Here is a 26187-nt window from a genome sequence, read left to right on the forward strand (position 1 = left end):
AGTCCCAAAATGCAGAAATGAATTTTAGCACTCCCATTTCCCTCGTGTCAAAGTCAGTGGGTTTTTTGGGGTTTTTTTTTGGTTAGATGCCTGAAGTAAAGTCTGTGGTTAACACAAGCTTAAAAGACTTTAACATTTTGTTCTGTGACATAAATACCCCATTTGTAAATTTTGGAGCCTTTATGTGTAACAAGTGAACACAGTTTCACAGCCTCGTGGTGGTGGTGATGTTAGGTCACGCGACTATGGTGTTGTTTATAGCACAACGTTGGCTTTTTACTTGTAGTGACTGCATTTACACTTCAAAGTCATAAGAGTGGTTTTCATTTGTGAAGATTATCTTGCTGAACAAAACATGCAAGTACTATAAACTTTTGTTTGTGATAGAGCTTATTTTCTGCAATAATCCAAAATCCAATGCAAAAATCCCACTGGCTTTTTTCAAGGGAACCAGGGCGATGCTATCTTCTATATTGACCTACAGAAAAAATGTCACCCCTGCAGCACTCTATGTGTCGTATCTGTTGAAGCTTTGCAATGACTATTAAGACCTGAACTGACAGAGTTGAGCTTTAAAAAATCTTTGGTTTGACATCCCCTTGTTGTTTTCTGTTACACATTCAACATTCATCTTACACAAAAAGTAATAATATATAATGTGCCTTACATTTTTAATAAATATACTTTACATTGTTCATCACTGTGCATGGAATGCTGTTTGTTTCCTTCCTGCGTCTTCTGCATAATGTTCATTAAGGAGAGCATGACAAGAAGGTAATTTTATGTACCTCATATGTTGTGTTTGTACAAAGCACAATCAGGTAATTGTGTCCCGGTTAGTTGCAGAAACCTGGATTGTTCATTTGTATTCTTCTAGGTTTAATCCCCCTTCTGTCACCTCTGGTTCTTTTGTGTGTGTGTGTATGCGTTTGTCTGTCTGCAGTAATCCACGCCATTCCAGTTCCTCGTGGGACAGTGTGTTGACTCTACCGCACTGCCCTCATGAGTGAATCTGCGTCCATCTTGCTAATCACTCTTTTTCCATGGAACTGGATTCCTTCTGAGCGAATATGAATTCAGCCTCAAGCATCCGCCTCTCATCCACTTTCTCTAATTCAACAACGTTTGTTCACATTATTAGATTTCTCCTGCAGCCTTCTCAGGGCTGTTCCTGCAGCTGTAACATCCATGTCATCCCCTGTCTGTTCTCAGTCCAGCAGCAGTCTCGCTCTCTCCCTCTCTGCCCGTATGTGTTTCTCTGTCTCTTTCCCTTCGCCTACTGCTTTGTTTTCTCTACACCCATAGCCCTGTCTGCTGCTTTGTACATTAGGCGTGCCGTAAGGCTATTAATGCAGTGATCCACCCCTTGCATTCCTGCTCCTCCACTCTGTCTGGGCAGGGAAAGAGTTTTTCTCGTATGAATCAATGCAAAGGGTCCTATCCGCAGCTGAGGTGAAAATCTCTTTACTTTCAAGGCCATTTTGCATCGCAGGTGCTGTCACTGTATATTCCACAGTGCCCTCATCAAATGGTGTTGACATTCTCAATGACATCCTTCCCCTCTGCTGGGGTGGAGAGGACCGGTGATTACAGATAGAGGTCCTGTTGACAGTACAGCTGTCCTTTATTGTTGGAAACATCTGGTAGAGGTCAACATGCTCTGCTCACAGGCTGCGACGCTGGAGGTGATGGTGGCAGAGTTATGTACAACGGCACGTCCTTGCAACGGGCCCACGTGCATCCGTGCATGTCTTTTTCAAATATGTATCTGGTTCATCAGTCTCTGTCAGTACAGGCTGTCCTTGGTGGTGGAGGTGTGTGTGGTGGTGGAGTCGTCAGGCAGGGAGCCCCTGCGGCCAGCTCGTGACCGACATTGCAGCAGGTTCTGCATCTCTCTGGACACGCTGCTGGAGAAAGCTGTGTAGATCCATGGGTTGGTGCACGAGTTCAGACTGGCCAGCAGCATCAGGATGGTGAAGGCCACGCCTGCTGAGGACACACACAAACACACACATTGTAAGACAAGTGTGCAATGAAAAAGCAGGGACAAGTTCATACACAAGTATTAAAATGTCCGTTTTCACATGAACTTGGGACAGTTGATCACAGTGTACATCACATTGTTTTCCTCTCCATTATGAAACAAACAGAACTATGTACAACATCTATTCAGTTTGAATGTAAACTGCTCATGATTATTGTTTGTTATTTTACGTCCTTCAGGAGCTGTAAATATCCCAGAGGGACAAAAATCCTGCATACTTCCTTTTTCAGTTTTTCCCTGCTAATAATAAGTCTTTTACATAACAACTGAAAATGCCTATTTTACCACAGACACTTGAGGACAATAGATGTGGATAACTGATTTTAGAATACAAAGCTGATAATAATCAGCTGTGTGTGCGTGCATGTGTGTGTGCACGATTGTGTGGCGGGAAGAGGGGCTGCCTGCCAATGAGGACTCATTCATGTGTATGCGTACTTGTATGCTCACACTTTGTATATGCAAGTGAGCTTCTGTGTGTGTGTTTATGTGTCTTGCTCTGTGTGCCTGCATGTGATTTGGATGATGTGTGTAAGCTGCTGGCACGTATCATTGTTGATGAAATGTCAACATCTGGCCGTGTTGCAAAATCTGCAGGGGATATAAACAGGTTATTTACAGGCCTCTGATGTTTGTCTTTAGCTCCAGATCAGAGGACACACACCCAGTCCATACTATCAGCCACAACCTCAGGCTACACTAACCTCACTTGCTTCATCACTGGCTGCCAGTAAGGACATCAACAGATGCTGTTTGTGTACCAAAATGTACAGAGGCCAGAGATGTCATCCAGGGGTTTCTGGTTGTGGGTCAAAACAAACATTGTTTTTGACCTTGTATTTCACTCACTGTTGCCTTGGAATCCTTGGAATAATGAATGAGTACGCCGCCTCACTAAGATGGACAACTGCATTGATCAGAGGATGTTGTTGTTGTTGTTGTTGTTAACCAGACCCGATCGTTAAGCTTTTGTTTTTGTCTGCTTGTAGTGCAAAACAGAAAGTCTACGCACATTTAGGGCAATTAAACGGATAAACTGTTAAGGTGATTCACAGGCAATGAAAAGATGTCTGCTTTTGTTGCTTTGTGAGGGTTATTGCATGAATTGGTGAATGTTATCCACCTTCTTTTATCATGGATAAAGAATGTATGTGACTGACCTTGGTCTGGAGGGTTGGGGTCCCAGGCCGCCCAAAGCTGCACGATGAAGAAAGGTGACCAGCAGATAGTATAGACCAACACGATGACCAGAGTCATCCTCACTGTCTTGGACATGGCTTTAGTGATGCTTGGAGGCGGAGTGGCGGGAGGGGGAGGGGGGGCATAGTCAAGGGAGCAGCGTGGTGAGCCTGAGGCCAGCTCGTCATGGCAATCTGAGTTGTTCAGTGCACAGTGCTGCTGTGTAGGCAATGCTGTTGTCACATGTTCCCCACAGCAACTGTTGTACTGAATAGCGGTTGGTACGTAGTCGTAACACTCTTGGCTGCTATGGGTGTTACTGTGTGGGTTGTTATTCACACCCTTTAAGAGCTGTCCCCCTCTGCCATCCCTGACCCCTCCTCCGGATGTCCGTCTGCCCCTCTCCCTGGCACGTTCGTCCTCCTTCTTAAAACTGTGAAAGCGGAAGAAGATTTCGTTCTTCTTCAGCTCAGCCATCACCATCCTCTCTGACTTCAGGTAGATGTTATTGTGAATCTCTCGGAAGATTCTTATCTGAAAAATAACAAATTTCAAGAATTAGCAGGGAAACAAACCATTCCATCATTCGCAGACTGAAGTGTCCGAGGATTACGTTTTGTGACTGGCACGCGCCAGACTCAGATTCTTGTCTTTGCTCTTGTTTGCTTTCTGGCAATAACAGTGAGAGGAAACTTGAAACGAAAGAGAGAACGTGTGCTGGCCTTCACCATCAGCAATAAACCAATGTCGGACATTTTTATGTCATACTGCCACTCTTCCACTCCAATCAGAGAAGCTACTATAAAATTTTATTGCAGTAAAATGGTTCTTCATGCTCATTTGGGAAACTAAAACAATAATATGAAACTGAATAGTATTAATAAGTCATTCATACTTGTAGCTTTTTTAGTTTATTTTTACACTTTTAAAGGTTTGCTACTGCCAACCGTTGATCTTCTGCCACCTTTTACTTCTTTAAACAGCTTTATGAGGGCATGATTTAGATACTGCGGCTTTCATACTTCTGAAAGTGTCGAAAGAAACCTTTCGATTTGAAATCCGATAATGAAAAAAGGTCAGGGATTCTATGTTTGGCTGAGATCTGGTACATTCCACTTCCTGGCGGGAGGTTCTCAGAGTGGGCACATTTTCTGAGCAGCCGTCTCAGCAGTGGTCCTTCAAGTGCTGTGTTAATTAGGGGAAATAGCTGGACCCTGGAAATATCTTTCCCTAAATAGAGCAGCAGGGCTGATGGGAGGCAGCCCAGAATGCCAGTCCACCATGGGATGCTACATAACACCAACCACGGTCCCCCATGGGTTATCAAACAATGCATGCCAAACGTACCCTAAATGAAAACAAAACAGAATTTCATTCATGCCACACGCTTCGTTATCGGATAAGGTTGCCTTCAGTATGTAATCCTAGTCAATGGTGTTGTGTGTGGGCGGTGCAGAGATCGAGAGACGGGCCAGTACAACCTGTATTACCTGACAGATGGTAATGATGAGGGCGGGCAGGAGGAATACAGCCACGGTCATCCAGGTGACGTAGGCCTTCAGCCCCCACGGCTCAGCAAAGTGACCCCAGCACTCAAACTCTCCATGAGCCACTTCTGACCGAGAGAAGATGAACACCTGAAAGACCGAACACAAGGAGGGTGGTCAGCACACCCGCAGACATGACTGTCAGTTTCCTCCTCCATTAGCTGAACTGCAATGACCTCACCAAGCTAAAAATAGACCAACATCTTGAGTTCTACTGTAGCGATCAAGGTGTGCACACCTGCTGAGTTCTCATTTCCTATTTCACCATGTGTTTTTGTGTGTGTGTAAGGTTCTGTTTGTGTGTGTGTCCATCCCTTCTTACCTGCGGTATGCTGAGAACTAGCGCCAAGCCCCAGGCCACCATGACAGGGGTGTTCCAGCGGGACATCGCTCCCCCACGGTAGGCTTGCAAAGGGCAGCAGATGGCCTGGTGTCGGTCTACTGTCATGGCAACTATCATGTAGGAGGAAGCAAACATGCCCACAATCTGCAAGTACTTGATGGACCGGCAGAGAAAGTCAGGCCCCTGGAACTTCTCTGTGATGTCCCATATTAGCTGGGGAAGAACCTGGACAGATTAGAAAAGAAAGTTATTGATGTAAAAGTGGCTCCTGGAATAGTGGAGCATTGTTTTTAGTTTGGCATTTAGAAATGTAGAAAAGAAACACTAAAGGACAAGTCTGGTAAGTTTGTACTGTATATTTGTCTTACTGTTAAAAAAAACCCATGAAAAGACCAATAATGAATTGATTCCCAGTGTAGCCAAGTCTTCATGTAGCTTATCTCTCTGTGCCATACACTTTCATTATTGTCCAAAAACACACTAATGAGCCACACTGTTACACTGGGTGACATGGCACAGTAGTATATTTTGCCCACATACACCATCCTGCTGCTATAAACACTCCCTAGTGCAGAGGTGTCAAACTCATTGTGGTTCATGGCCCGCAACCAGCCCAAGTTGAGCTTAAGTAGGCTGGACCAGTGAAACCACTGCATAATAAGAAGCACATTGTGAAAATGTTCATCCATTTACAAAACAAATGATAAACAGCCCGCGATATCCTCAGAAAATGTGTGCAAATTCAACAGTATGTCCACATTCAGTCAGGGTTAGGGTTTAGATCTAACTCTAACCTTCGCCTCATTTAGTATGCACCTGCACACATCTGTGAATATGCAAATTAGTCAAGCTCCACAGCCGATCGAGCGTAGCACCTCACCTTCGCCTCAGCTCATCAAACACACAAACCTCTGCTTGTAAACAGTGATACATAACATGAGCCTTCATCTTGACTACTACTCATCAAACAGCTCATAATGTGTTGCTGATCGTTAATTTGCATATCCTAGGATGGTGAAGGCATGACCTGCCCTACTTTCACTCCAATTAGCTAGTACTCATTGCCTTCATTGGTTGGGTTGGTTAGGTTTATGCGAGAGGAATGGGATTGGCCAGTAAGCCAGTCATAAGGCGGAGTAAACAAGAATAGGGCGGGTCATGGCTTTGCTATTGTAGGAAATGCAAATTTGCCTCCTGATTGCCAGCTCTGACAAGTCGAAGTGAAAGTGAAACTTAACCTGCAAAATACCGATACATAGCTGCTGTTGGGAGAAGTCTGCTTTCTGGTCTGTCTGCCAGAGAGGGATTTCTTGGTTAAGGTTAGGAAAAAACATAATGGTTTGGGTTAAAAATAATAAATATTCTGTCAGAAAAGGCAAACTTCTTCCATGAGCTACATAGCTACACCTGGCTTCTCCTCTGATAACCCATTGTTTTGCAATTTAACGAGATTGGTTCCTTCGGTTTGTGACGTCACAAACCCTGGAAGCCAGAATCCCCATTATTGAGACTGTCACTGATACACTGCAGTTCTGAGGTGAAAATGCTCAGCTATGGTGCTGTAGCACATAAAATAACCAAGTGGGTTTTTAAACGTGTGTATGTTTTTTTTTAAGTTAAAGATTTACATGTTGAGCAGGAAGCAGTGGGTTTGGGGGCAAGAGTCACACAGTACTGAGAAACGGTCTGACACATTGTTGGTCACTGGATTTGCTGACGATAAGACAAATATGGAACACCGAGACCTGTTGAATAGAGGCATGACCAGCTGAAATACCTTAAAATTCAAAACAGGAGCACGGAGTTCAAAACCATTTATTCACCTCTTAAGAATGTTAACTTTTGTTGCCATAGTTTTGTTAGTGTTGCTGAGCAATACGGGCAGCATACAACCCATGACATTAGTAGTATAAATCACAGTTATAAAGGCAGCAACACTATAAGTCCAATTAAGTTAAAGAGATATTTGCAATATGTGTCATCTTAAACAGATGTAACAACCTACTTAATGCTCACTAAAAGGCCAGATGTCCCTCTGAATTGCACGAGTCATAAATAATTCTGCTTAATGCAGCAAAGAGAAAAGCAGACAATTGCAACACTTTAAAGGGATAGTGCACCCAAAAATGAAAATTCAGCCATTTTCTACTCACCCATATGCCGACGGAGGCCCTGGTGAAGTCCTCACATCCCTTGCGGAGATCGGCGGGGGGAGCGGCCAGCACACCTAATGGCTGACGGCGCCCCAGACTAACGTCCAAGAACACAAAATTGAATCCACAAAGTATCTCCATACTGCTCATCCATAGTGATCCAAGAAAAACGTCATATGAACTCTGTTTTTAGCCTCACTGTAGCCTGTAGCTCTGACTGCTTCTCTGTGCTCCGCGCTCACGTGTGTGCGCTCAGGGTGATTGGTGATCTCTGAAGAGCAGCAGTCTCGTCAGTACTGATGTCCAGATTCTCAAGTGCAGGCATCGCCAATTCCCAGTCTGAGCAGCAAAGACTTTCCTCATCCGTTGGCATTGCTTTGCATTTGAAACAACTACACCACCAGGTTTCCAGTGCTCGACTCCGGTATTCTGCGGCTGGCTGAGGCTCATGAGCTGCAGCGGCTGCTTCGTCCAGTAGCCTGAGTTCCGTCCGTATACTCGGGCTCAAACAAATACGGCTCAACAAAGAAATGCTGTTCCTCCTCAATTTCAAAGTCTTCAGACATGTTGGGCTGTCCTTCGCTAAAAGACCGTAGTGCAAATTATCTTTTAGCGACTGTGGCTACCGTTGTCTCTCCCTGCGGTGCATGTGTCACATGATGTAAACACGGGTGAGCAAAGCTCATGCTTTCGCTGGTCTCGCACAGGCGCGCACACGTGAGCGCGGAGCACAGAGAAGCAGTCAGAGCTACAGGCTACAGTGAGGATAAAAACAGAGTTCATATGACGTTTTTCGAAACAACTTTTTATGTTGCGGCTACAGCACACTTGGATCACTACGGATGAGCAGTATGGAGATACTTTGTGGATTCAATTTTGTGTTCTCGGACGTTAGTCTGGGGCGCCGTCTGCCATTAGGTGTGCTATCCGCTCCGCCCACCGATCTCCACAAGGGATGTGAGGACTCTAAAACTTCACCAGGGCCTCCGTCGGCATATGGGTGAGTAGATAATGGCTGAATTTTAATTTTTGGGTGCACTATCCCTTTAAGGTCTGAGCCTTCATCTCTTTTTGAGATCACCAGAACAGAGGAGTCCTATTTTTTATTTTTTTTAAAGATGAATGCATCAACAAAGTGACGAGGCCGTTGTTGAACTGACCTGAAAGAGGGCCACCACCAGGTCAGCCACACACAGGTTCACCATGAACACGTGCATCGGTGCATTGTGCTTCCTCCTCCTCAGCAGCACCCACAGCACAAAGCTGTTCCCCAGGGTGGTAAGAGCCAGCACCACCCCGAGCACTGCGATCTCTGCCCGGGCAAGGCCCAGGTCCCTCATCCTGGGCTGGGGCAGGGTGTGAGGCGTGGTGGTGGTACCATTCTCAGGGAAGATCCCGAAGAAGGACCCCCCGCTGTGAGAACTGTTCAGGGAGTTCAGTTCAGAGACAAACAAAGACGAGGAGGAGAAGTTGCTCCTTCCTGTGGCGACCAGAGAGGAGAGGGCCAACCCATCCCAGCCCGTTTCCACACTGATGCTTTCCATTCCTGAAAGATACACAAACCAAGTGTTAATCTGTGAAAGACCATAAAATCTGTTTTTGTTTCTGGGTTGTTTCAGGGGCAGCCTGCAAAAAATAGACCCCAGGAGTTTCACTAGCGCAGGGTCATATGACTGTTTGCGGCTGGGCGTTAACAATAAACATTTTTCATCAACAAACAATTTACTTGTTCTGTATAATCATAATTTCCATGTCATGTGTGACCCTTAATCTTGTCAGCTGAGTTTTCTTTTAAATTATCATTTCACTGGAAATCCAACCCAAAACACTTGGGCCTTTTATTTGAGATGAACAACAACATTATAAATATCTTATTTTATGCAATTTTGTGAAATCTGAGCGGAAGTAATGAAATCCAGAGGCTGTACCAATCATGCTGCCATGTGAATATCGTTGTGTTTTCGGTGCTGTCTCCAATTTTTTAATAAGTCCTCAGCGTATCTGTATCTCTCGAAGCTGCCCGCTCCATTTGACGCAAGTCCAGAATGGTTTATTTTCTTTTTCATATTTTCTCAAGGTTGATTTGACAGCTTTCTCCTCTATCCCACCACTCTTATTCTTTCACCTCGTAATCGCTCTCATCCCATGCTTACCCCCATACATTCCTGCGTTCCCCTGTTTTTGTTTCCCCCCCATTCCTCTCTTTCTCTTCTCTCATACATCCAGCCGTCCTTTTCTCTTACCCCTGTCACACTCTCTTTTAATCTTACTAAACTTTATGTTTGTTTTTCTTTGCTTATAAATAAATGTCTCATAAGAAAAGAAAGCTGATATGACAATTTAAGAAACGGTCGTGGGATGCTGGGGGAAAGCCTTGGTCAAATAAACTGCATGAAGAAGAAAGTCTGGGAGGGAAAACGGAGGAAGATGAAAGAAGAGTGATGAAGGCAGAGTGGAGAAAGGGCAGGGAAAAATAGGTAAAAGAATAGAGTTGTGGAAAGAAGATGATAAGATAAGGGAAGAGGGTGTTGAATGTGCCTCTAAAGAGAGCTATGGTCTGTTTCTTATCATAGAGTGTGTGTTGATTGACACCACGCTGATGTATTATTTTGACTGATGTGCAGGAGTGGTTAGGTATACAAATGTTACACTGAATGGGCGCTTGGAAACTTTCCACGTCTAAAAATAGGAGGCAAACAATAGTCATAGTATTGTGCAACTCGGCATGATTAACAAGACATTACAAGCTTGTTCCCACTACTCAACTGAGGCCTAATGCCCAATTTGCCCGTAATAGAGCACTCACTGCTGGGTGTGTGAGATAACACAGCTGATATTGTCGGGCGTCACATGCTGGCTTGGCCAGAGGAATGTATTCAGATGAACGCATGACAAGCCAGACCAGCTGGACCTCTCTACTCTTGCCTGAAGGTAGAGCCGTGAGAAGAAGAGAATCTGAGTGGCACCCTCTGAGTCAAACAAGGGCTCTTCGGGTTGAGTGACGCCCCACCGCCACACCAGGCGACCACATCACTGCCATAAATGGTTAAACCGAGTCTAAGCCTGCGCTGGTTTAGTGAGTTTTTCACATTCTGCTCAAATATTGTCCCTGTCTGAAGGTCGTTTGGATCAAAGCTGGTAATATTCTTTATTATTATCTGTTTATTATTTTTTCCTTTTCAAGTTTTTTTTTTTTCATTAGGGGTTTAGACAACGGGGCCTTTTTTCATCAAGGAATCTCCTGGCCTCTCTTTGTCAGGACCTGAGGAGCCTTGTGCCCCTCTCTGTAATTACAGCATAATTCATGAGAGGATTCTTTGTGCTGCCGTAGTCCTTTATACCCACTATATAATCTCATTATGTATATTTGCCCATGTGACAAATTTCTGAAGTGAAGTCCCCTTTCTCAGGCATGCCTCGGTGAAGATAAGGTGTAATGACTTAGGGGGGAGGGAGAAATTAATCCACAGTATTACAGTGATGCTAGACTGATATCCTCAAATTGAATTTGATAAGATGAAATAAAAGTATTAAAGGAGCAGTGTGTAGGATTTTGTGGCATCTAGTGGTGAGGTAAAACGTCTCCCATGTGCCGTGTGTGAACTCCCGGTTAGAATTCCTTCAGTGTTCATTGCTCAGGAGATTTTTACGGGAGCCAAATTATCCACAGAGGTCTTGTCCTCTCCAAAACAAACAGATGAGGTGATTAAAACCGGTAAAAATGCTGAACAAAGCAGCTTCATGTTACCAATCAGTGTTTTAATGAACCCGTCTCGCCCAGGACCTTCAACTGTGTGCTCCCTTTTTTCGCCGATAAGTTAAGATCCAGACAGTCAGCAGGTTTTTAGCAAAGCTGAGACATCCACAAAGGTCTCCTCTTCTCCAAAACAAATAGACCCTGTGATTTAAACCAGTAAAAACACTTCAAAAAGCAGCTTCACATTTAAAAATCATTGTTTTTTTTGTTTTTTTACGGTGGCTGATGTGAAAATGCAAAAATGCAATGACCCTATCTAGAGCCAGAGTTTGGTTTGTCCGATCTGGGCTACTCTGCAACATGGTAGACTCCATAAACAAGGACCCGCTCCCAATGTAAATATAAACGGATCCTTAGGTAGCAAAAACACGATGATTCTTATTTCAAAGTGATTATACACTAAAGAAAACAGACTTATCATATTACATTCCATTTCTGCCGATATATCCGCCCAAATCCTTCACGCTGAACCTTACGGGAGCATCCTCAATGATGGCGTCAAGACTATGGGAAAGTGTGTGAGGCATTCTCTCCAGAACAGATTGATAAAGTCCTGTTCCACATCTAAGTCTTATTCTTATAAATTCTGAATGAGCCCCTGTTTTCCCAAACCCCTCAAGGACACAAAGTATTTTCTCCAAATATGCTCATGTCTCATTTGCATGCTTTGTGCATCCAAGAAATCAAGATGGATTGTCTTGAAATTGCTCAATGGCTCCACTACAGGAGACCCACGCATGGCTCAAAATTTCTGGCACTGATCTTTCCTTTCCTCAGAGGAAATTCCTTAAACTGAGGGTACATAGAGACAGTAAATACTGTCTGCAGATCTGTGCTGGATGCAGTTAATTCCTTTACATACCCTGTCTCTGAAAATGGATTCTGCTTTGCTCTCTCTTTAATAACACAAGCACAGCGCAGCGTTCCCGTCTGTCTGATCGACTTACTGCAAGGCACAAATTATTCCATCGCTCTGTGCTGGACGGAGCAAAGACACTGCTTTTAGTAGTTAGTGCAGTGCATCGCTTCCTCTCTTTACTTTAAAGCTTTCACTGTGATTAATGATGGAGTCGATTCCTCTCCTGCACTCCTCTCCAGAGGCAAACCTGTGTGCAACCATCCATTTTCGTGTCCTCTCCATACACCGCTTTTCCGCACCAAGGACTCAGTGCCTCAGGGGTGACAGTAACAGGTATTTAAAATGCCCCCAAAAACATTATAGCTACCAAGCATTCACATCTGTCAACATCCCAGTCCACTTTTCTCGCTGTTCACACATGTTTTGGTCATTCTCTTTGACAGCCTACGTCATGTTTCAGATATGCTGAGATTCAAATACTATCGGTTAATGTCAAAGTCCTCTTAAAGCATCTTGAAGTATGTAAAGTACCAAATGCCTTTAAGAGAAACATTTCTAGGATGAGATCATCACTGCTGTGTTTCTTTGTCAAAATGACTTATTTAGCCATTTTGTCAATTTGACAGATGTTCAAAAAAGGGTAGTTTGGTCATAAATCTGATGTTATATAAGCACATGTGATGTTAAGATTGCGTGTTGACTCAGACTTACAGGATGTGTTGGTTTACAGCAACTAAAACAAATATGAACAAAAATGTTCCACGCAACAGAAAGGGTATGCTTAAAGGACAATAACAGTATGTTTGCATCTTATTCTTTATATATAGTTGCCATTTTTGTAGATTATTTGCAAATTCAAGTTATACACTATAAAGTTTTTTATTTATTTCATTTTTATTTTTTTGTATTTTTTGTGTTCTCCTGCAGGCCTAAACTACCCTTTGTTTTTTTATTATTTTCTGTGCAATCTAAAAATGAATCAGCAGACTTTAAACTTGCATCATCCGCTACACTTAAAAACTGGTCTGCATCAATATCTGTCAATGTTGAATTATTGTAGTGTGATAATGCACTTGGAGCACAGATTGATTTGAAGTCTGCACTCCTTTGACAAAAACCAATGCAAACTGGATTGGCACTGTGAATGTTCACGTAACAATCATGATTCTGGGGATGCTAATGGAGTTTCATATTGTGTGAAATGGATGACTGGAACGGTACACAAATTACATGCAAATTTTAACAACACAAAAGAACGGTTTGCAGAACAGGCAGTTGTGATGTGAGGAATTTGATGCAAATCCACTGCGACCCTTAAATCAAAACTACATATTTTTCCTCATACCTGTAGTGCTATTTATCAGTCTAGATTATTTTGGTGTGAGTTGCCAAGTCTCCAACACTGACGTAGAGATGCCTGCCTTCTCTTGAATATATGGAACTAGATGGCCCTGGGCTTGTGGTGCTCAAAGTGCATGCCAACAAAATACATATACATATATATGGGAACTATTTTCTTGCTACTAAACTACACCCGTCAATCATGCCACCACACACAGAAGGAAGTGTGCATCTACTGCTAGCTCACCTAGCACCACCGACCTAGCTAAAGTTACAGCTTAGCTGAAGAGGACACCATAATGTTGACATCTTGCACTGTTAGGAGTACGAGCCTCTCATCCATGAGTAGATACACACTTTCTTCTGCTCCATGATACAGGTGGCTGGTAGAGTTTGGTAGAAATAGAATAGTTTCTACATAAAACTGCTCTCAACAAGGTCTGTGGATTATTTTGAGTAATCGGGTCATGATTTCTGGAATGAGACACTGCTGTTGAATTTTTCAAAGATATGTTTTTGTGCTTTGAGCACCACAAGCTGATCGAGTTCCTGAGAAGTGAGAGGACAAATTATGTGTTTTTGATTTGGGTGTTTAGTGTTGTACTCATGGTCAAATTAGAACTTTTTCTAAAGAAATTAACATTCTAATAAAAGTAGAAAACATGAAGTGGACACTAAACTGCCCATCTTTACTTTGTGTTTGGATGTCAGAATATTGCCTGCCTCTGGTTCTGCGCTGCCATCTCTTGCATGGCAGATAAACATTCTCTCTTACATGACCTGAGCACTTTATTTGCATTTAACGACACTGACAGCTGTGAATCTAACCTGTTTGGCAGATTTAAAGCTAATCAGTAGCTGATGTGAAATGGTTGTGACATCAGTGGCAGACAGGCAAACAGGTGCTTATTAGCACTGTGTGCAATAATCCAAACATAATGAAAGATCCATCACTGCCCCTCCTGTCTTGTGTCCGCATGTCAGTCCCTTGATTAGTTCCCTTTGACCACATTTGACCCAACCTGATTAATGAGGACTTCTCTCTGTCCTCATTAGCAACCCGGTGTGTACTCAAACAACCTGTCGCTAATTTCCCCCTCCAATCTTCTCTTCTTCCTCTTTTTTATTTCCTCCCCTCACATGTTAATTTCCTTTTTTCCCCACGTCCTTTCACCTGTTCTCCGTCTGTCCTAACGAATCCACCACCTCCTGTCATTAAGGATCAAAACTGCAGAGGAAACTGTGTCTGATGTGCTTGTTATTTCTGTTTGATTTTAATTATCACCCTCATTAATAGACATTGGCAGCGGGATTAAAATGGCCTGGCCCGATCTGCATAAATAGACTGAAAATAAACATATGCACACATTAGATCATACCGTGTGATATACTTAAGCGTTGGTTTATGCTTTTATCGGTGTGCCTGGAGACTTTATTTACATACTGGTCAATAGATCCTTACACAATAAAGGTCTGGATGAGTCATGTGGTGCCACAGGCCGGGCTGCGCAGCATTTCATCAGCATGATAAAGCAGATATCATCACACTCTCCTCTTAAAGACCCTCATATCAGTAAATGAGTTCCCCATTGGCACTCTCATATGCAGCATATATACTCCCCATCTGAATGGGTTGATTCAGTGACAGGTGGGCGCTCTGTATATATTTATGCACTTCAATTTGTGGGGGCATCAGCTGTCCTCATTAATTCAGAGCTCTGTGACCATGATTTATTGCTCCCTTTCAGTGTATGTAACTAGCCTCCGGACACCAGACTGCAGCCCATGTGAGAAATAAAAGCAAACACTTTGTTCTTTTACTGTCTTGCCCGAACAACCCATTAAATGTTAATCATGAGGGGCCACACCTCATTGCACATGCTGATATAACCATTACCTGCCAACATTTCAGCCGTATGTGCCGCTGTTATACTTGAGATTTGTGTTCACAAACATCGCTATGAGTTTATTTCCATAATACACCAGCCAGTGGACACAACTCTCCAGGTCTGGTGTTGAAGAAGGTCCAACTTCCCCTTATCAGCACTGATAAAGCCTGCGCATAAGACCACTGACTGTTGCTCCTGTTATGTATCATTAACCAGAACACTACCAACAAGCATGTGACCTAAACAAAAACGGGGCCTTTTTTTTCCATGTCACATAGCTGTTATAAAATTCACAGTATTCCCCATGAAGAATGGAAACTGGGCCGCAGTGTTACCACAGCAGCTAAAACAGGCTGGGGAGTGTGTAGCAGATATGGTCAGCTCCGTGCCACACGATGAAATGATTCCCTGTTAGAGACCAAACTAAATTGACCATGAAAATAACAGTAATGATGATGATGATGATTTTTCCTGATGGGGGCCACAATCAAGGAAGTCATTTTGTGCATAATATAGATTGTGCCAAACACAAACGCAGGAAAAGTGTAATGGAAAAACAATTTTAAAGCACTCGAGTTGACACAAACAGCTTCCTGTTCTCATTCACAAAAAATGATGATGATCCTGCCAAACAGTGGTTTGTTGATCCAACTGACAAGCTGAAGGGATTTCTTTAATTGTCTAATTGCTATGACACTAGTGTAAACTGACAACACAATCTCCAGCGATGGGAGAGATACGGGCTCTCACTGAGAATGAAAGCTTCACTGTGAGGAAACATTTCAAATTTCTGTCTGTATGTAAAGTAATTAGTTGTGTACACAAATCAAGTCAGGCTATAAAGCAATTAACTTTGAAGTGCAGACTTGTGTTCACCATAAACACACAGCTGCTGTGGGACCACAAATCTCCTTTTAATCATCTAAAGACCTTTGATTTTAAAATACGGGTAGGACACACTCACACACGCACAAAGACACAGACACACGCACAAAGACACAGACACACATTAAAGAAGAGCACCCAAGGTGAGTATATACGCCTCAGTCACTACTCACCTTGTTGTCAGTGCATGGTAAGCTTTCTCACGCGTGTCCTTTTCTCTTGGTGTGTGTTATGCTCTCGTCTTGTTGACTGTGGGACGAAGCATTAAGAGCCGTCACCATTACAGTCCATTAACATTACTTGCAAGAGCAAATCACATAAAAAAACCTGACAATTTCCCTTGAGCTTTTTTAATCCACAGAATAACTTAGAGGACCACACACATTTTTGAATTAGGCTGTCATAAAATATTTCCAATCAAGCATACTGGACATATGTTAACATTTATTAAATGTGTTGAAATCAGGACTGAGAGGAAAGTTAAAAACAAACTGTGACTGTCATTACTTCATCAGAAGCTTTATGTATAGTGTGTATATTTTTTGTCAAATCAGCCTGAGTGATATTAAATCATTTGAAATAAGCAGATAACAACATTCTGAAAATGAAGGTGTAAAACTCATAACTAATGTATATGTTTGCATTTTTAGACCTATGTATAATCAATACATTAAATTGCTTCAGTCATAGGTGCACTTTCCAAACTAGATGTCCTGTTGTGGTACTGTTTCTTGATTTGTTCTCCTCTTGTCTTTTAATATTAATTATTAAATAAATGACACACATTGTCTTTCTTTTTAAAATATTTTTTAGAAAAACCTACTACTGTTGAGAGTACAAATGTTTTAGTAATCATAAGAAAAAGATTCATGACACTGATGGTGACAAGTTGGAAATGTAATGTGAAATAAAAGTCAAAGTAATTTTTTAAAATACTGAGTACAGAGCCTGAGTGTCACACTTGCGTCTCGTGTGGACATGAGTTCCTGTAGATGTACAGAGAGATGACCTAGATTGATCAGTAAACAAATCCATTCCCACACAATGTGAACAAGTTTAAGTTCCAATAGACTCCCAGGCTGCAGTGTTGTAAGTCAATGGAGGAGAATTATTGAAGGATTTTAATTAGTATTTGTAGTGTAAATATCCCTATCAGAATCTGTATGAAAAATCAATCAGTCACCACAGAGTAAATAAAAACGCACTTACTTGTGATCCACTTGATACAGCTGTGTTACAAGAGGCAAGAGAGTTCCCCCCCCAAAATATTCACTCACATCTTCAGTGCTGTCAGTCCAAGTCCCTCCGCTCAGCCTGCTATCAGCTGGCTCCTGAATGAATGCGTCCTCATTAAAGCCAGGTAGTTGTTTTTTTTTATTTTCTGTCAATGTGACAAACAAGTTCTGTAAGCTCTGTGCAGGTCCTTTGTGTGCCTCCTGACCGTATTGTCCGCGCTGTGTTGTTGGAGTTCACAAGTGTATGGCAGAGTAATCCATTTGATAGCCATGGGTGTCCCGGCTCCTTGTGCGTCACGATATGCGCTCGCAATGTGCTGTGCCTCCAGCAACACCAGCAGAAATGAATCTGAGCCCCGTCTGCTCTTACCTCCCCCTCCCTCCCCTGCTATCCCCTCCTCCTGGGTCAACCCGCCTGTCCTCTAGGACTGAGGGTGGAGCATGGAGCCAGGAGTGGAGGGAGGGTAATATACATACCTATGAAGTGTATATGAGAAGGAGAGAGGGGTGTGTGTGTATGTGTGTGTGAGAGAGAGAAAGACAGAGAGAAAGAGGGAGGTAGGTGGACAGTGAGACAAGGTACTGGGTGTATCTGCATGTGCACATGGTGTATCTGTGTGTGCATATATATGTGCAAACTTGTTTTCAAGTTAATGTGTGTGTGTATGTGTGTGTCTGTGTGCCAGAGAAGCACCTCCTCTCATTGTAATGATTTATGCCTGATGTGAGTCATTAACACACATGCCACTCATGGTTTTATTAAAAGCTTTTCCTGTTGTGCTCTCTCACCTGCTATCTCCTTTGTTGATGGTGGACAAGGGCCGGTGCACTTCACCTGTCCAGGAATGCCGATCAGCTGAGTCAGCCAGGTCACGCCCTTGGTGTACACACAGCAGTAAAGGTTGGTGCAAAGAAAAAAACATGGCTGTCTCTTAGTTTTAATGTCAAGGCTCTTTCTCTCACACACACACACACACACACACACACACACACACACGTGATGGTAGAAAATAGACCTGGCATGCACGCGCACACACAGGTGTAAACAATGAGTGAATTCATTAATTCAAACACTCTTACACACAAACTTCGAACACGTGCAGACACAAAGGTCCAAGCAAACAGGCAAATGCTGGCGATGGATCCACATTTATTTTGACAACTAAATTGCAGCTTCCTCTTACTTTTTCCCCTAAAAGCTGCAAGGAAACTGTAGTTCATTGACATTTTATGAGTATTATATCATCCAGTGGCCCCCCAGCAGCACACAGAGACACCATGCTATATGCACGGGGCACTCTGTCTGTCTAGCCCAAAGCCATTGATCCTTATCCAGCAGAGACTGGATTGTCCCATGATGTCAGAAAACCTGGCGGTCTTCCTTCAGCACTGCCGCCAGGTTCACATCAGATGTCTCCCTCAGTCGAACCACTCTGTCCTGCCACTGAGGAGGTGGGGCTGTGAGCTCCCTGAGAATCACTCTAATATGATTACCCTGGCTCCTCTGGTCTTAGAGGACGTTTTGTCACAAAGACGGTAAAGCACCAAAGTGTCTCCAAAATCCACTTTGTTCGTTTAACAGCCACACATGACAACTGATGAACAAGAGGAGAAAAGGCATCAGCTGGAAAACGAATGTGTGACAGAGAGATAATGTGTGGTTTGCTCAGAGTTTTAAGGTTAGGAAAATAACATCACAGGGAAACTGTAAGAAATATCACACATCAAGCCACATTATATTACTGTTATCTATCATCAGGTAAAGCACATCTTGCACATCATGTTCAGTCGCAGAGCAGCCCTAAAGTTTAAAAGGAATGTTGAGACCTTTAAATATCTCAATCTATGACAACCTTTCCCTCTGAGATTTCTGGCTGGACATTCTCCCACATGTTGGGGCTTATTTCCAGCCCCTAGTATTGTGCCAGAAATAAAAAATGACAGCTGTTTTCCTCTGAGAGGGAGTCTCTTCTGCAAAGGCTTTTTAATGACTCTTCTCGGGGACCTCTTTATTCGAACAGAGGTGTTGACAATCGTGGAAATTCTTGCATTGAGCGTGCATGAATCTGCCATGTGGTCAGTCAGCTCCTCTGCCTGGACAGGAGAAAGATGAAGACAGTCCTGGAATACACTGAACCGACTCCAAAAGCAGTCATTCAATCAAGTTCACTTTTCAGTCCAAAGTGTTTGGCTTCATCTCCAACTCTGTCAGAGACCACAAACATGGCTACCATCAACCTCCGCGCAGAGAGATGAGGCTTAACTAAATGTTCACTCGGGGGGATGAAAAGTCCAACAGAGACATTTGTCTTCCTGTGGGACGGCCTGAATTAGGCCATGCCTTAGGTTAGAAAGTGCACAGAGCACAGAACAACACCTGGTCTGTCAAAGTTGGCACTGGAAAGTTAAGAAGCATCTGAGGGAATCATTAACTGTCGTCCGACCCATGAATAACAGAGACAGATGAAGAATTTGAGATTCATCTTGCGTGGATCCATTATAACCAGGAAAAGACACTGTGGGACATTACTCTGCCAATGAAGTGCAGTTTTATTTCTATCTAAGGCCCTATTATTGTGAATATTCTCAGAGCCCTTTTCCATGAGATGCTATGAGCGTGAATCATCTTTCCAAACCTGTCACTAAAAATTAAAAATACACATCCCACCTTTATTTTGGGCACTGAAGTTAAGGCTGATATACAGAGCAACATAGGTGAAAAGGTGAGTCATTTTATTGAAAGGAATACTTCACCTCCACAAACTATCAGTCGTAAATCAATTACCCACTCTGTGTTTCAATGAATTTATGAAAAAAAAAAAAAAAGTTTTTCTCACATGCCTCCACGGGGAACATAGAATCCAAAAAAATCTTGATAACTGCAGAAATAGGGGAGCATTAGCAGTTTAACGACAGCAAAACTATATCAAAACATGTGTTTACAAACTCTCACACAGCTCCTGTAGTATTATCCTAGTCTCATTTATCCAGTCGTATGCTCAGTACTTCCCAAACACATACATTTTTGCTAACATTACTATTTAAAACACTTAAAGAGTGCAGGCGTGCTACATGCGCATGTGTAAGACTGCACATGTGGATGTGTTTAATGAGGTTTTAGCAAAAATGCATGTGTTTGGGATGTACTAAGAATTTGACTGGATAAATGGGACTTGGATTGTGCTGCACGAGTTGTGTGAGAGTTTGTAAACAGATGTTTTGGTGTCGTTAAACACGCTCCCCTATGACTTCAACTCATCAAGCATTTTCTCCATTTTAAGATTCTTTGATCACCGTGGAGGTATGGGGGAAAAACATTAAGTTCAATGTTAACACGGGGTGAGTAATGATCATTTGGGAGGTGAAGTATTCCTTTAAATAAGTGTTTTATTTTTCACCTGTGTTGCTCTCTGTAAGAGCCTTACCATCAATGCTCAAAATAAAGGTGTGACATATATTTTTAATAGTTAGTGACAGGTTTGCAAAGGGGTGAGTAATTTATATACAACTGATAACTTGGGTGTATATTCCATTAAATAACTGAAGCTATACCACATCAAAAAAGTACTACATTTATAAGGTTGCTTCATCTGAATCTCACATAGTTTCAGTTTTATTTGATGTTTTAACAATCCCATCCTCTGCCTCCAGCACAGTGCAATGAAAATGAATGGAATTTTGATTGTGGTATACGCATGACTAAAAAAAAAAAAAAAAAAAAAGTCAAAGTGTGTTTGCTGTTGATGAAAAAAAACAGCACATTTCCAATGCTGTGAGTATCACCAATAGAATTCCATCCACCTCTATTATATTGAGGTGACAGCAAGAATCTCAAGAGACAAATGTCTCAAACACCTGGTCAAATAAAACTGAAACTAACTGCATGGCTGAATACCACCAGAGATAAATGATAAATCTGCCTTTTTGTAATTTATGTGAAGCCACCATTGTGTGTATGAGGCCTGCATTGAATGTAGTCACTGTACCGTACAGGTCTGTCTGCTGCAGTAAGATGTATTTTAAGGGGTACTCCACCCATTTTACACATCTGTAAAGTCTGTCAACAGGTCATAAGGGAGTTCTACTGCATACACAAGTGGAGCCGGTATTCAGATCCTTTACTTGAGTAGAAGTATTTATTACCACACTGTAGAAATATTCTGTTATAAGTCAAAGCCCAGCATTGAAAATGTTATTTAAGTAAATTAAGGCATAACCCTGTACTATTAAAAAAAAAATATTCACTATCAAAAGTAAAAGTACTCAGTGCAGAAATATTTAGATCTATTTAATGAATCAGAAATACTTCAAAGAAAAAGAAGCAAGTCCTCATTTTTAAGTAGCTTGAACTATGAAATGTGTTTGCATGAAAAAATAACTTCAACAATTTCAAAAATAATTTCCAATTAATTTTCTAATCATTCAACTAATGGTTTCAGCTGCAAAATCTCAATTTCTAAGTATTTTAATTCAAGTTATCAAATGATTGTAGTGGAGTACAAAGTAAAATATTTCCCTCCAAAGTGTAGCGGAGTAGAAATATAAAGTGACATGAGATTAAAACTCAAATTTGTACTTAAGTACAGTTCCATCTTTAAGTTACATCCCACCGAGTGCATGAAGAAAAAAAAAGTTGCATAAAGCTCTTCTTATGACATAATGAAATATTTTGCATGACACCAAATCAATTTTATGAAGTTAATACAGCTGTGAGATCGATAAAGTAGGATTTATAAATGAGGCACTTTGGCAGGATCCGATGCTATTGTTGGGATCGGGTTTGTGGTCTTTGAGCTAAGAGCACACGGGCTACAAGAGCTCTGTAAACAAAACTCCTGCTGTTTGAAAGTGCAGACGCTATGAGTATCTGTTTACTTTATGTTCATTGCAAAAGACAGATTGTCCATGACATAATCTGTTTATGAAAATTCAAAGCATTAAGCGTGGAGTGCTGAATTAATTCATCATATCATAGCCAGCTCTGCACATAGTTACAGTGTGCTAGCCATAACCACTTTTCACAAACGAATGCGGCCATTATCTCCGTGTGCTTTGTCATTCTAATAGCTGTGGAAGACACAGACGAATAAGCTGAATGGCAGACCCGTGACTCTCGCTGCCAAGTTGGATGTTAATGGAAGCTTTTGAAGAAAGATCTGATCCACTGGCCTTCACGGATACAGATGGATCACACATGGATGCAGAACTGATGCGAGGAAAGAATTTTCACCAACATTACTGTATGAACACGATCCAAATCTTTGGACAGCTAGAATAAATTGTATATTTTGTGTACATCTATATGTGGGAGAAGAGGAGAGATAAGTGGTCGGACAGGAACAAAAGCATGGAGGCTGCATGCGTGCGTGTGGAATGTCATGTTCTGAGTCAGTCAGGAGGGTCGGGATCCGTCCCGTTCCAGGCATTTTAAACGGATTAATGAATACTGACTTCATGAACTCTGTCTATTTTTGATTCTTTGTTTATTTGCTCTGGATACGCCATCTGTCAAACACCCTGTCCTTTAAAAAACTCAAACTGTTTCTGAAACACAAAGCATTGTGAACATCTTTTTTCATGTGACCAAAGAATCACATGACTAGTGTAACGTGTGAAGTTCAGATAGAGGGCAGGAAGTGATAAATCCCTATACTGTGTAAATTTAGAGGAAGGTGACTACATTAAAAGGGGTGGATGAACCTGCAGGGAGAACACATTCTCACTCCGACTTCTTCACATATTGACGTTTTGGTCATGGACTTTCCATGTCCACATACGACATGCAAGGTACCCTGGGTCACTTTCTAAATAAACACACCACGTCGGTACAACACAGCGAATTGATGTTTTTTTTCCCTTCAACAACAAACACACATGGTTAGGTTTAGGCAACAAGAACATGTGGTTAGGTTTAGGCAACAAAAACATGTGGTTCGGTTTAGGCAACAAAAACATGTGGTTCGGTTTAGGCAACAAAAACACGTGGTTAGGTTTAGGCAACAAGAACATGTGGTTAGGTTTAGGCAACAAAAACACGTGGTTCGGTTTAGGCAACAAAAACACATGGTTAGGTTTAGGCAACAAAAACACATGGTTAGGTTTAGGCAACAAAAAAATGTGGTTAGGTTTAGGCAACAAAAACATGGTTAGGTTTAGGCAACAAGAACGTGTGGTTAGATTTAGGCAACAAGAACGTGTGGTTAGGTTTAGGCAACAAGAACATGTGGTTCGGTTTAGGCAACAAAAACATGTGGTTAGGGTTAGGCAACAAGAACATGTGGTTAGGTTTAGGCAACAAAAACATGTGGTTAGGTTTAGGCAACAAAAACATGTGGTTAGGTTTAGGAAAAAACAACAGGATTTGGCTTTAGAATCTTACAGATGCTAACACCGCTCTCTCGGGTGAAGGTCGGTGGTTGTTGGACTCACCCATCACTCCTCCAGCCTGCCCCACTCGGACTTTAGCCTTCTTAACTTTCGTCCTTGTCCCACCGCATTTCCCCTTGATGCCGCCAAGCGCCATTAAACAATAATGGCAACCTGCCATGTATCATGCCAACGTTAAAGGACACCTTTTTTGTTGGTTTCTGATGGCGCAAGCCACTGGCCAAGCATCGGATTTCGACGACTTCAGAGTGAGACCGGGATCGCGAGGAGCAGGTATCTTGAGAAAATTGAGACTCATGTCAGATGTGATCCATACAAAGTGCAGAAACTGACAATTTGACCGATTTGCTCAGAGTGGACACAATCATTGCTACGAAATACCTCATCCCCCAGACAATACCAACGTTATACACCAAGCCAGTGAAAGCGTACAGGTCTAGTGCACTTTTATGTTGGGTCCACAACAAAAATGACTGCTGTCTTGTTTTTGGCCAGGTGGGTAAACGTGTTTGAGTATAACATTCAACTCATCTCAGGCTAACGTTGCTAGCTTATTAGCTAACGTTAGTGACTATATCCTATTAGCAGATGAACCACTTCCGAGGTCTGGGTCCTTTAAAATCTGGGTCGTGGCTACAAATACTGAGAAGTCACAGCACACTGTACTTGCATCCAACTTGAGTCACGTTTAACACAATGCTGTAACATTAATATCTGGCATTGGCAGACTCCTTCCCTCTAGACTGAGGACAGATGTTTTTGATCCACATCTGCTGCTGTTTCTCAAACTTTTTTCAGACTTCTCCCCTTTACATCCTACTACTGGCCCTTGTTTTTTAGATCTTGATATCTTCAATTTATGAAGAGAGGCTGTCACAAATCTGTCGAACCTTTCCTGCCACAAGGATACCACAGGGACACTCCTCTCTCCACAGATACACAGTAAAATAGCACATGATAATATAGGACACCATCAAAGAAAAGCTTTGATCAGGCCCCATAGGCTACATATATTGATATAGAGCCAATCCACAGTCAAAGATAAATGTCGGAGGAGATCTAATGACTACTACAACTAAAAGAAAACAGCACAAAAATAATATTAAATATATTGGACCGAAATAAGAAGCCATGGGATTTAGGAATAACATGAATTTGGGACAATTCTAATTTTAAAGCATACGTGCAGTTTCAATATTTACAGTGTGCCCACCACACAGGGGTCCTGAGAACTGACCCCTTCTGCAGGAGGGTCTGGGATAATTGCGTACTTTCTACAGGGTCTGTGTTAGCAGTCAAGAATCCAAACCTGTTTTTTTCCTCATCTTTATCATCTGTTTCTTCTCCTCTTTGCGGCCCCTTACTTGGTTTACATGGGCTGTTTTTTTCTGCTCAAGCTGTCAGGGGCTCCTTACTGCTCGATGGCTATGATGGATTTTCTGTGTGCACAGCAAACATACAAAAAGCTCAGATGAGGACAGGATAAACAACAAAGCAAATATATTGACAGACAAGAGGAGACAACAGAAAAGGAGCCCAGAAACATGAAAAAGAGAACAAAGAAAAAAAAGTGTAAGAAAATCAGCGAGAGACAACACAGTTAAACAATGAGGGGAACAGAGTTTTTATGTTTTTAACTCAACATGAAGATGCTTTTAAAATGTTTTGATCCACTAATGACAGCTGTGTTTAAGGCCATTTGAACCGTCAGTCAGGGAAAGCTGCAACAAAAACAAACTTTTGTAATCTCTCTGCACTGGGAGCATTTTCCCCTCTGCACACATATTATCTGCCCATCCATCCTCCCGGATCCTGCATCTCCTCTGTGGCGCACAAAGTGGTTGGGAACAGGAAAAACAGGATTGTCTGTAACTCAAGCATCAAGATGGATAGAAGGCAGTGGGAAGGTAGATAAATGTATCCTGGAAAAAGAAAAACAGACAGCATGAGGAGAAATAATTAGCAGGATTAGGTGGAAAGGAAGAGATCAGGGTAAATTAGAGGAGGAGGACGAGGGGGACTGTCTGTCAGTGTTCAGTGAAGAGAAAGCAAGACATGGGAACATGACGTCACAGTGGAATAAAGTGCAGGGCTCAGGAGCATTGTGCCCGTGGAGCCTTGAACGTGATCGTCCGGGGAAAACAGAGAGTAAGCACAACGTGATGGTTGTGGGAGGCAGCGTGGTGGTGGTGTGTGTACACAGAGCGTACATCAGTGAGCAGCGCAGTGCGGAGCATGTTTCCATACAGATGGAAGTTTGTTTACAGTAGCAAGAGTGTGAGAAGTGAGTATGCAGATGGAGATGCAGATGTGGTGAATAGCACTCTGTGCGCTTCGGGGGTCTCTGGGATAAACTGGTAGTGTTGAGAAGTTTTTGCCCTCTGAATTTCCCTCCACTTTCTCAGTGTCAGCCAACACCCCCGGCTGGGTCTGGACTCACAACCTGCAGTGTGTGTGTATTTGTGTCCCTGTGTGTGTACAGCAGAGGATGCAGCATTCACAACCACATTTGCATCTTCATGTCCGTTATCTATGCATGTGCACATCCATGGTTAAAGTCGGATCAGT

The 26187-nt window shown here is 42.4% G+C and overlaps 1 protein-coding gene across 4 annotated transcripts in view; it reads right to left on the reverse strand.

Annotated features, from left to right (window-relative positions):
* The window catches only part of LOC126403160 (vasopressin V2 receptor-like), a 20958-nt gene extending 3395 nt beyond the window's left edge, over positions 1-17563 (reverse strand). Inside the window, exons 1-7 of one of the 4 annotated variants that reach the window (XM_050065662.1) lie at positions 17275-17563; positions 16171-16246; positions 8427-8812; positions 5093-5338; positions 4714-4860; positions 3205-3757; positions 1-1989 (exon numbers count right to left, since the gene is read on the reverse strand). The exon at positions 1-1989 is cut by the window's left edge and continues 3395 nt beyond it. In XM_050065662.1, the coding sequence (XP_049921619.1) occupies positions 1787-1989; positions 3205-3757; positions 4714-4860; positions 5093-5338; positions 8427-8810 (1533 nt within the window). In that variant the 5' untranslated portion in view covers positions 8811-8812; positions 16171-16246; positions 17275-17563 and the 3' untranslated portion in view covers positions 1-1786. Of the gene's footprint in view, positions 1990-3204; positions 3758-4713; positions 4861-5092; positions 5339-8426; positions 8813-16170; positions 16247-17206 lie in introns of all 4 variants that reach the window. The other 3 variants (XM_050065664.1, XM_050065661.1, XM_050065663.1) reach the window with 3 other exon arrangements.
* Between the last annotated feature and the right edge of the window lie 8624 nt (positions 17564-26187).

The sequence above is a fragment of the Epinephelus moara genome, chromosome 16 (genome assembly GCF_006386435.1).
Source record: "Epinephelus moara isolate mb chromosome 16, YSFRI_EMoa_1.0, whole genome shotgun sequence".
NCBI lineage: Eukaryota > Metazoa > Chordata > Actinopteri > Perciformes > Serranidae > Epinephelus > Epinephelus moara.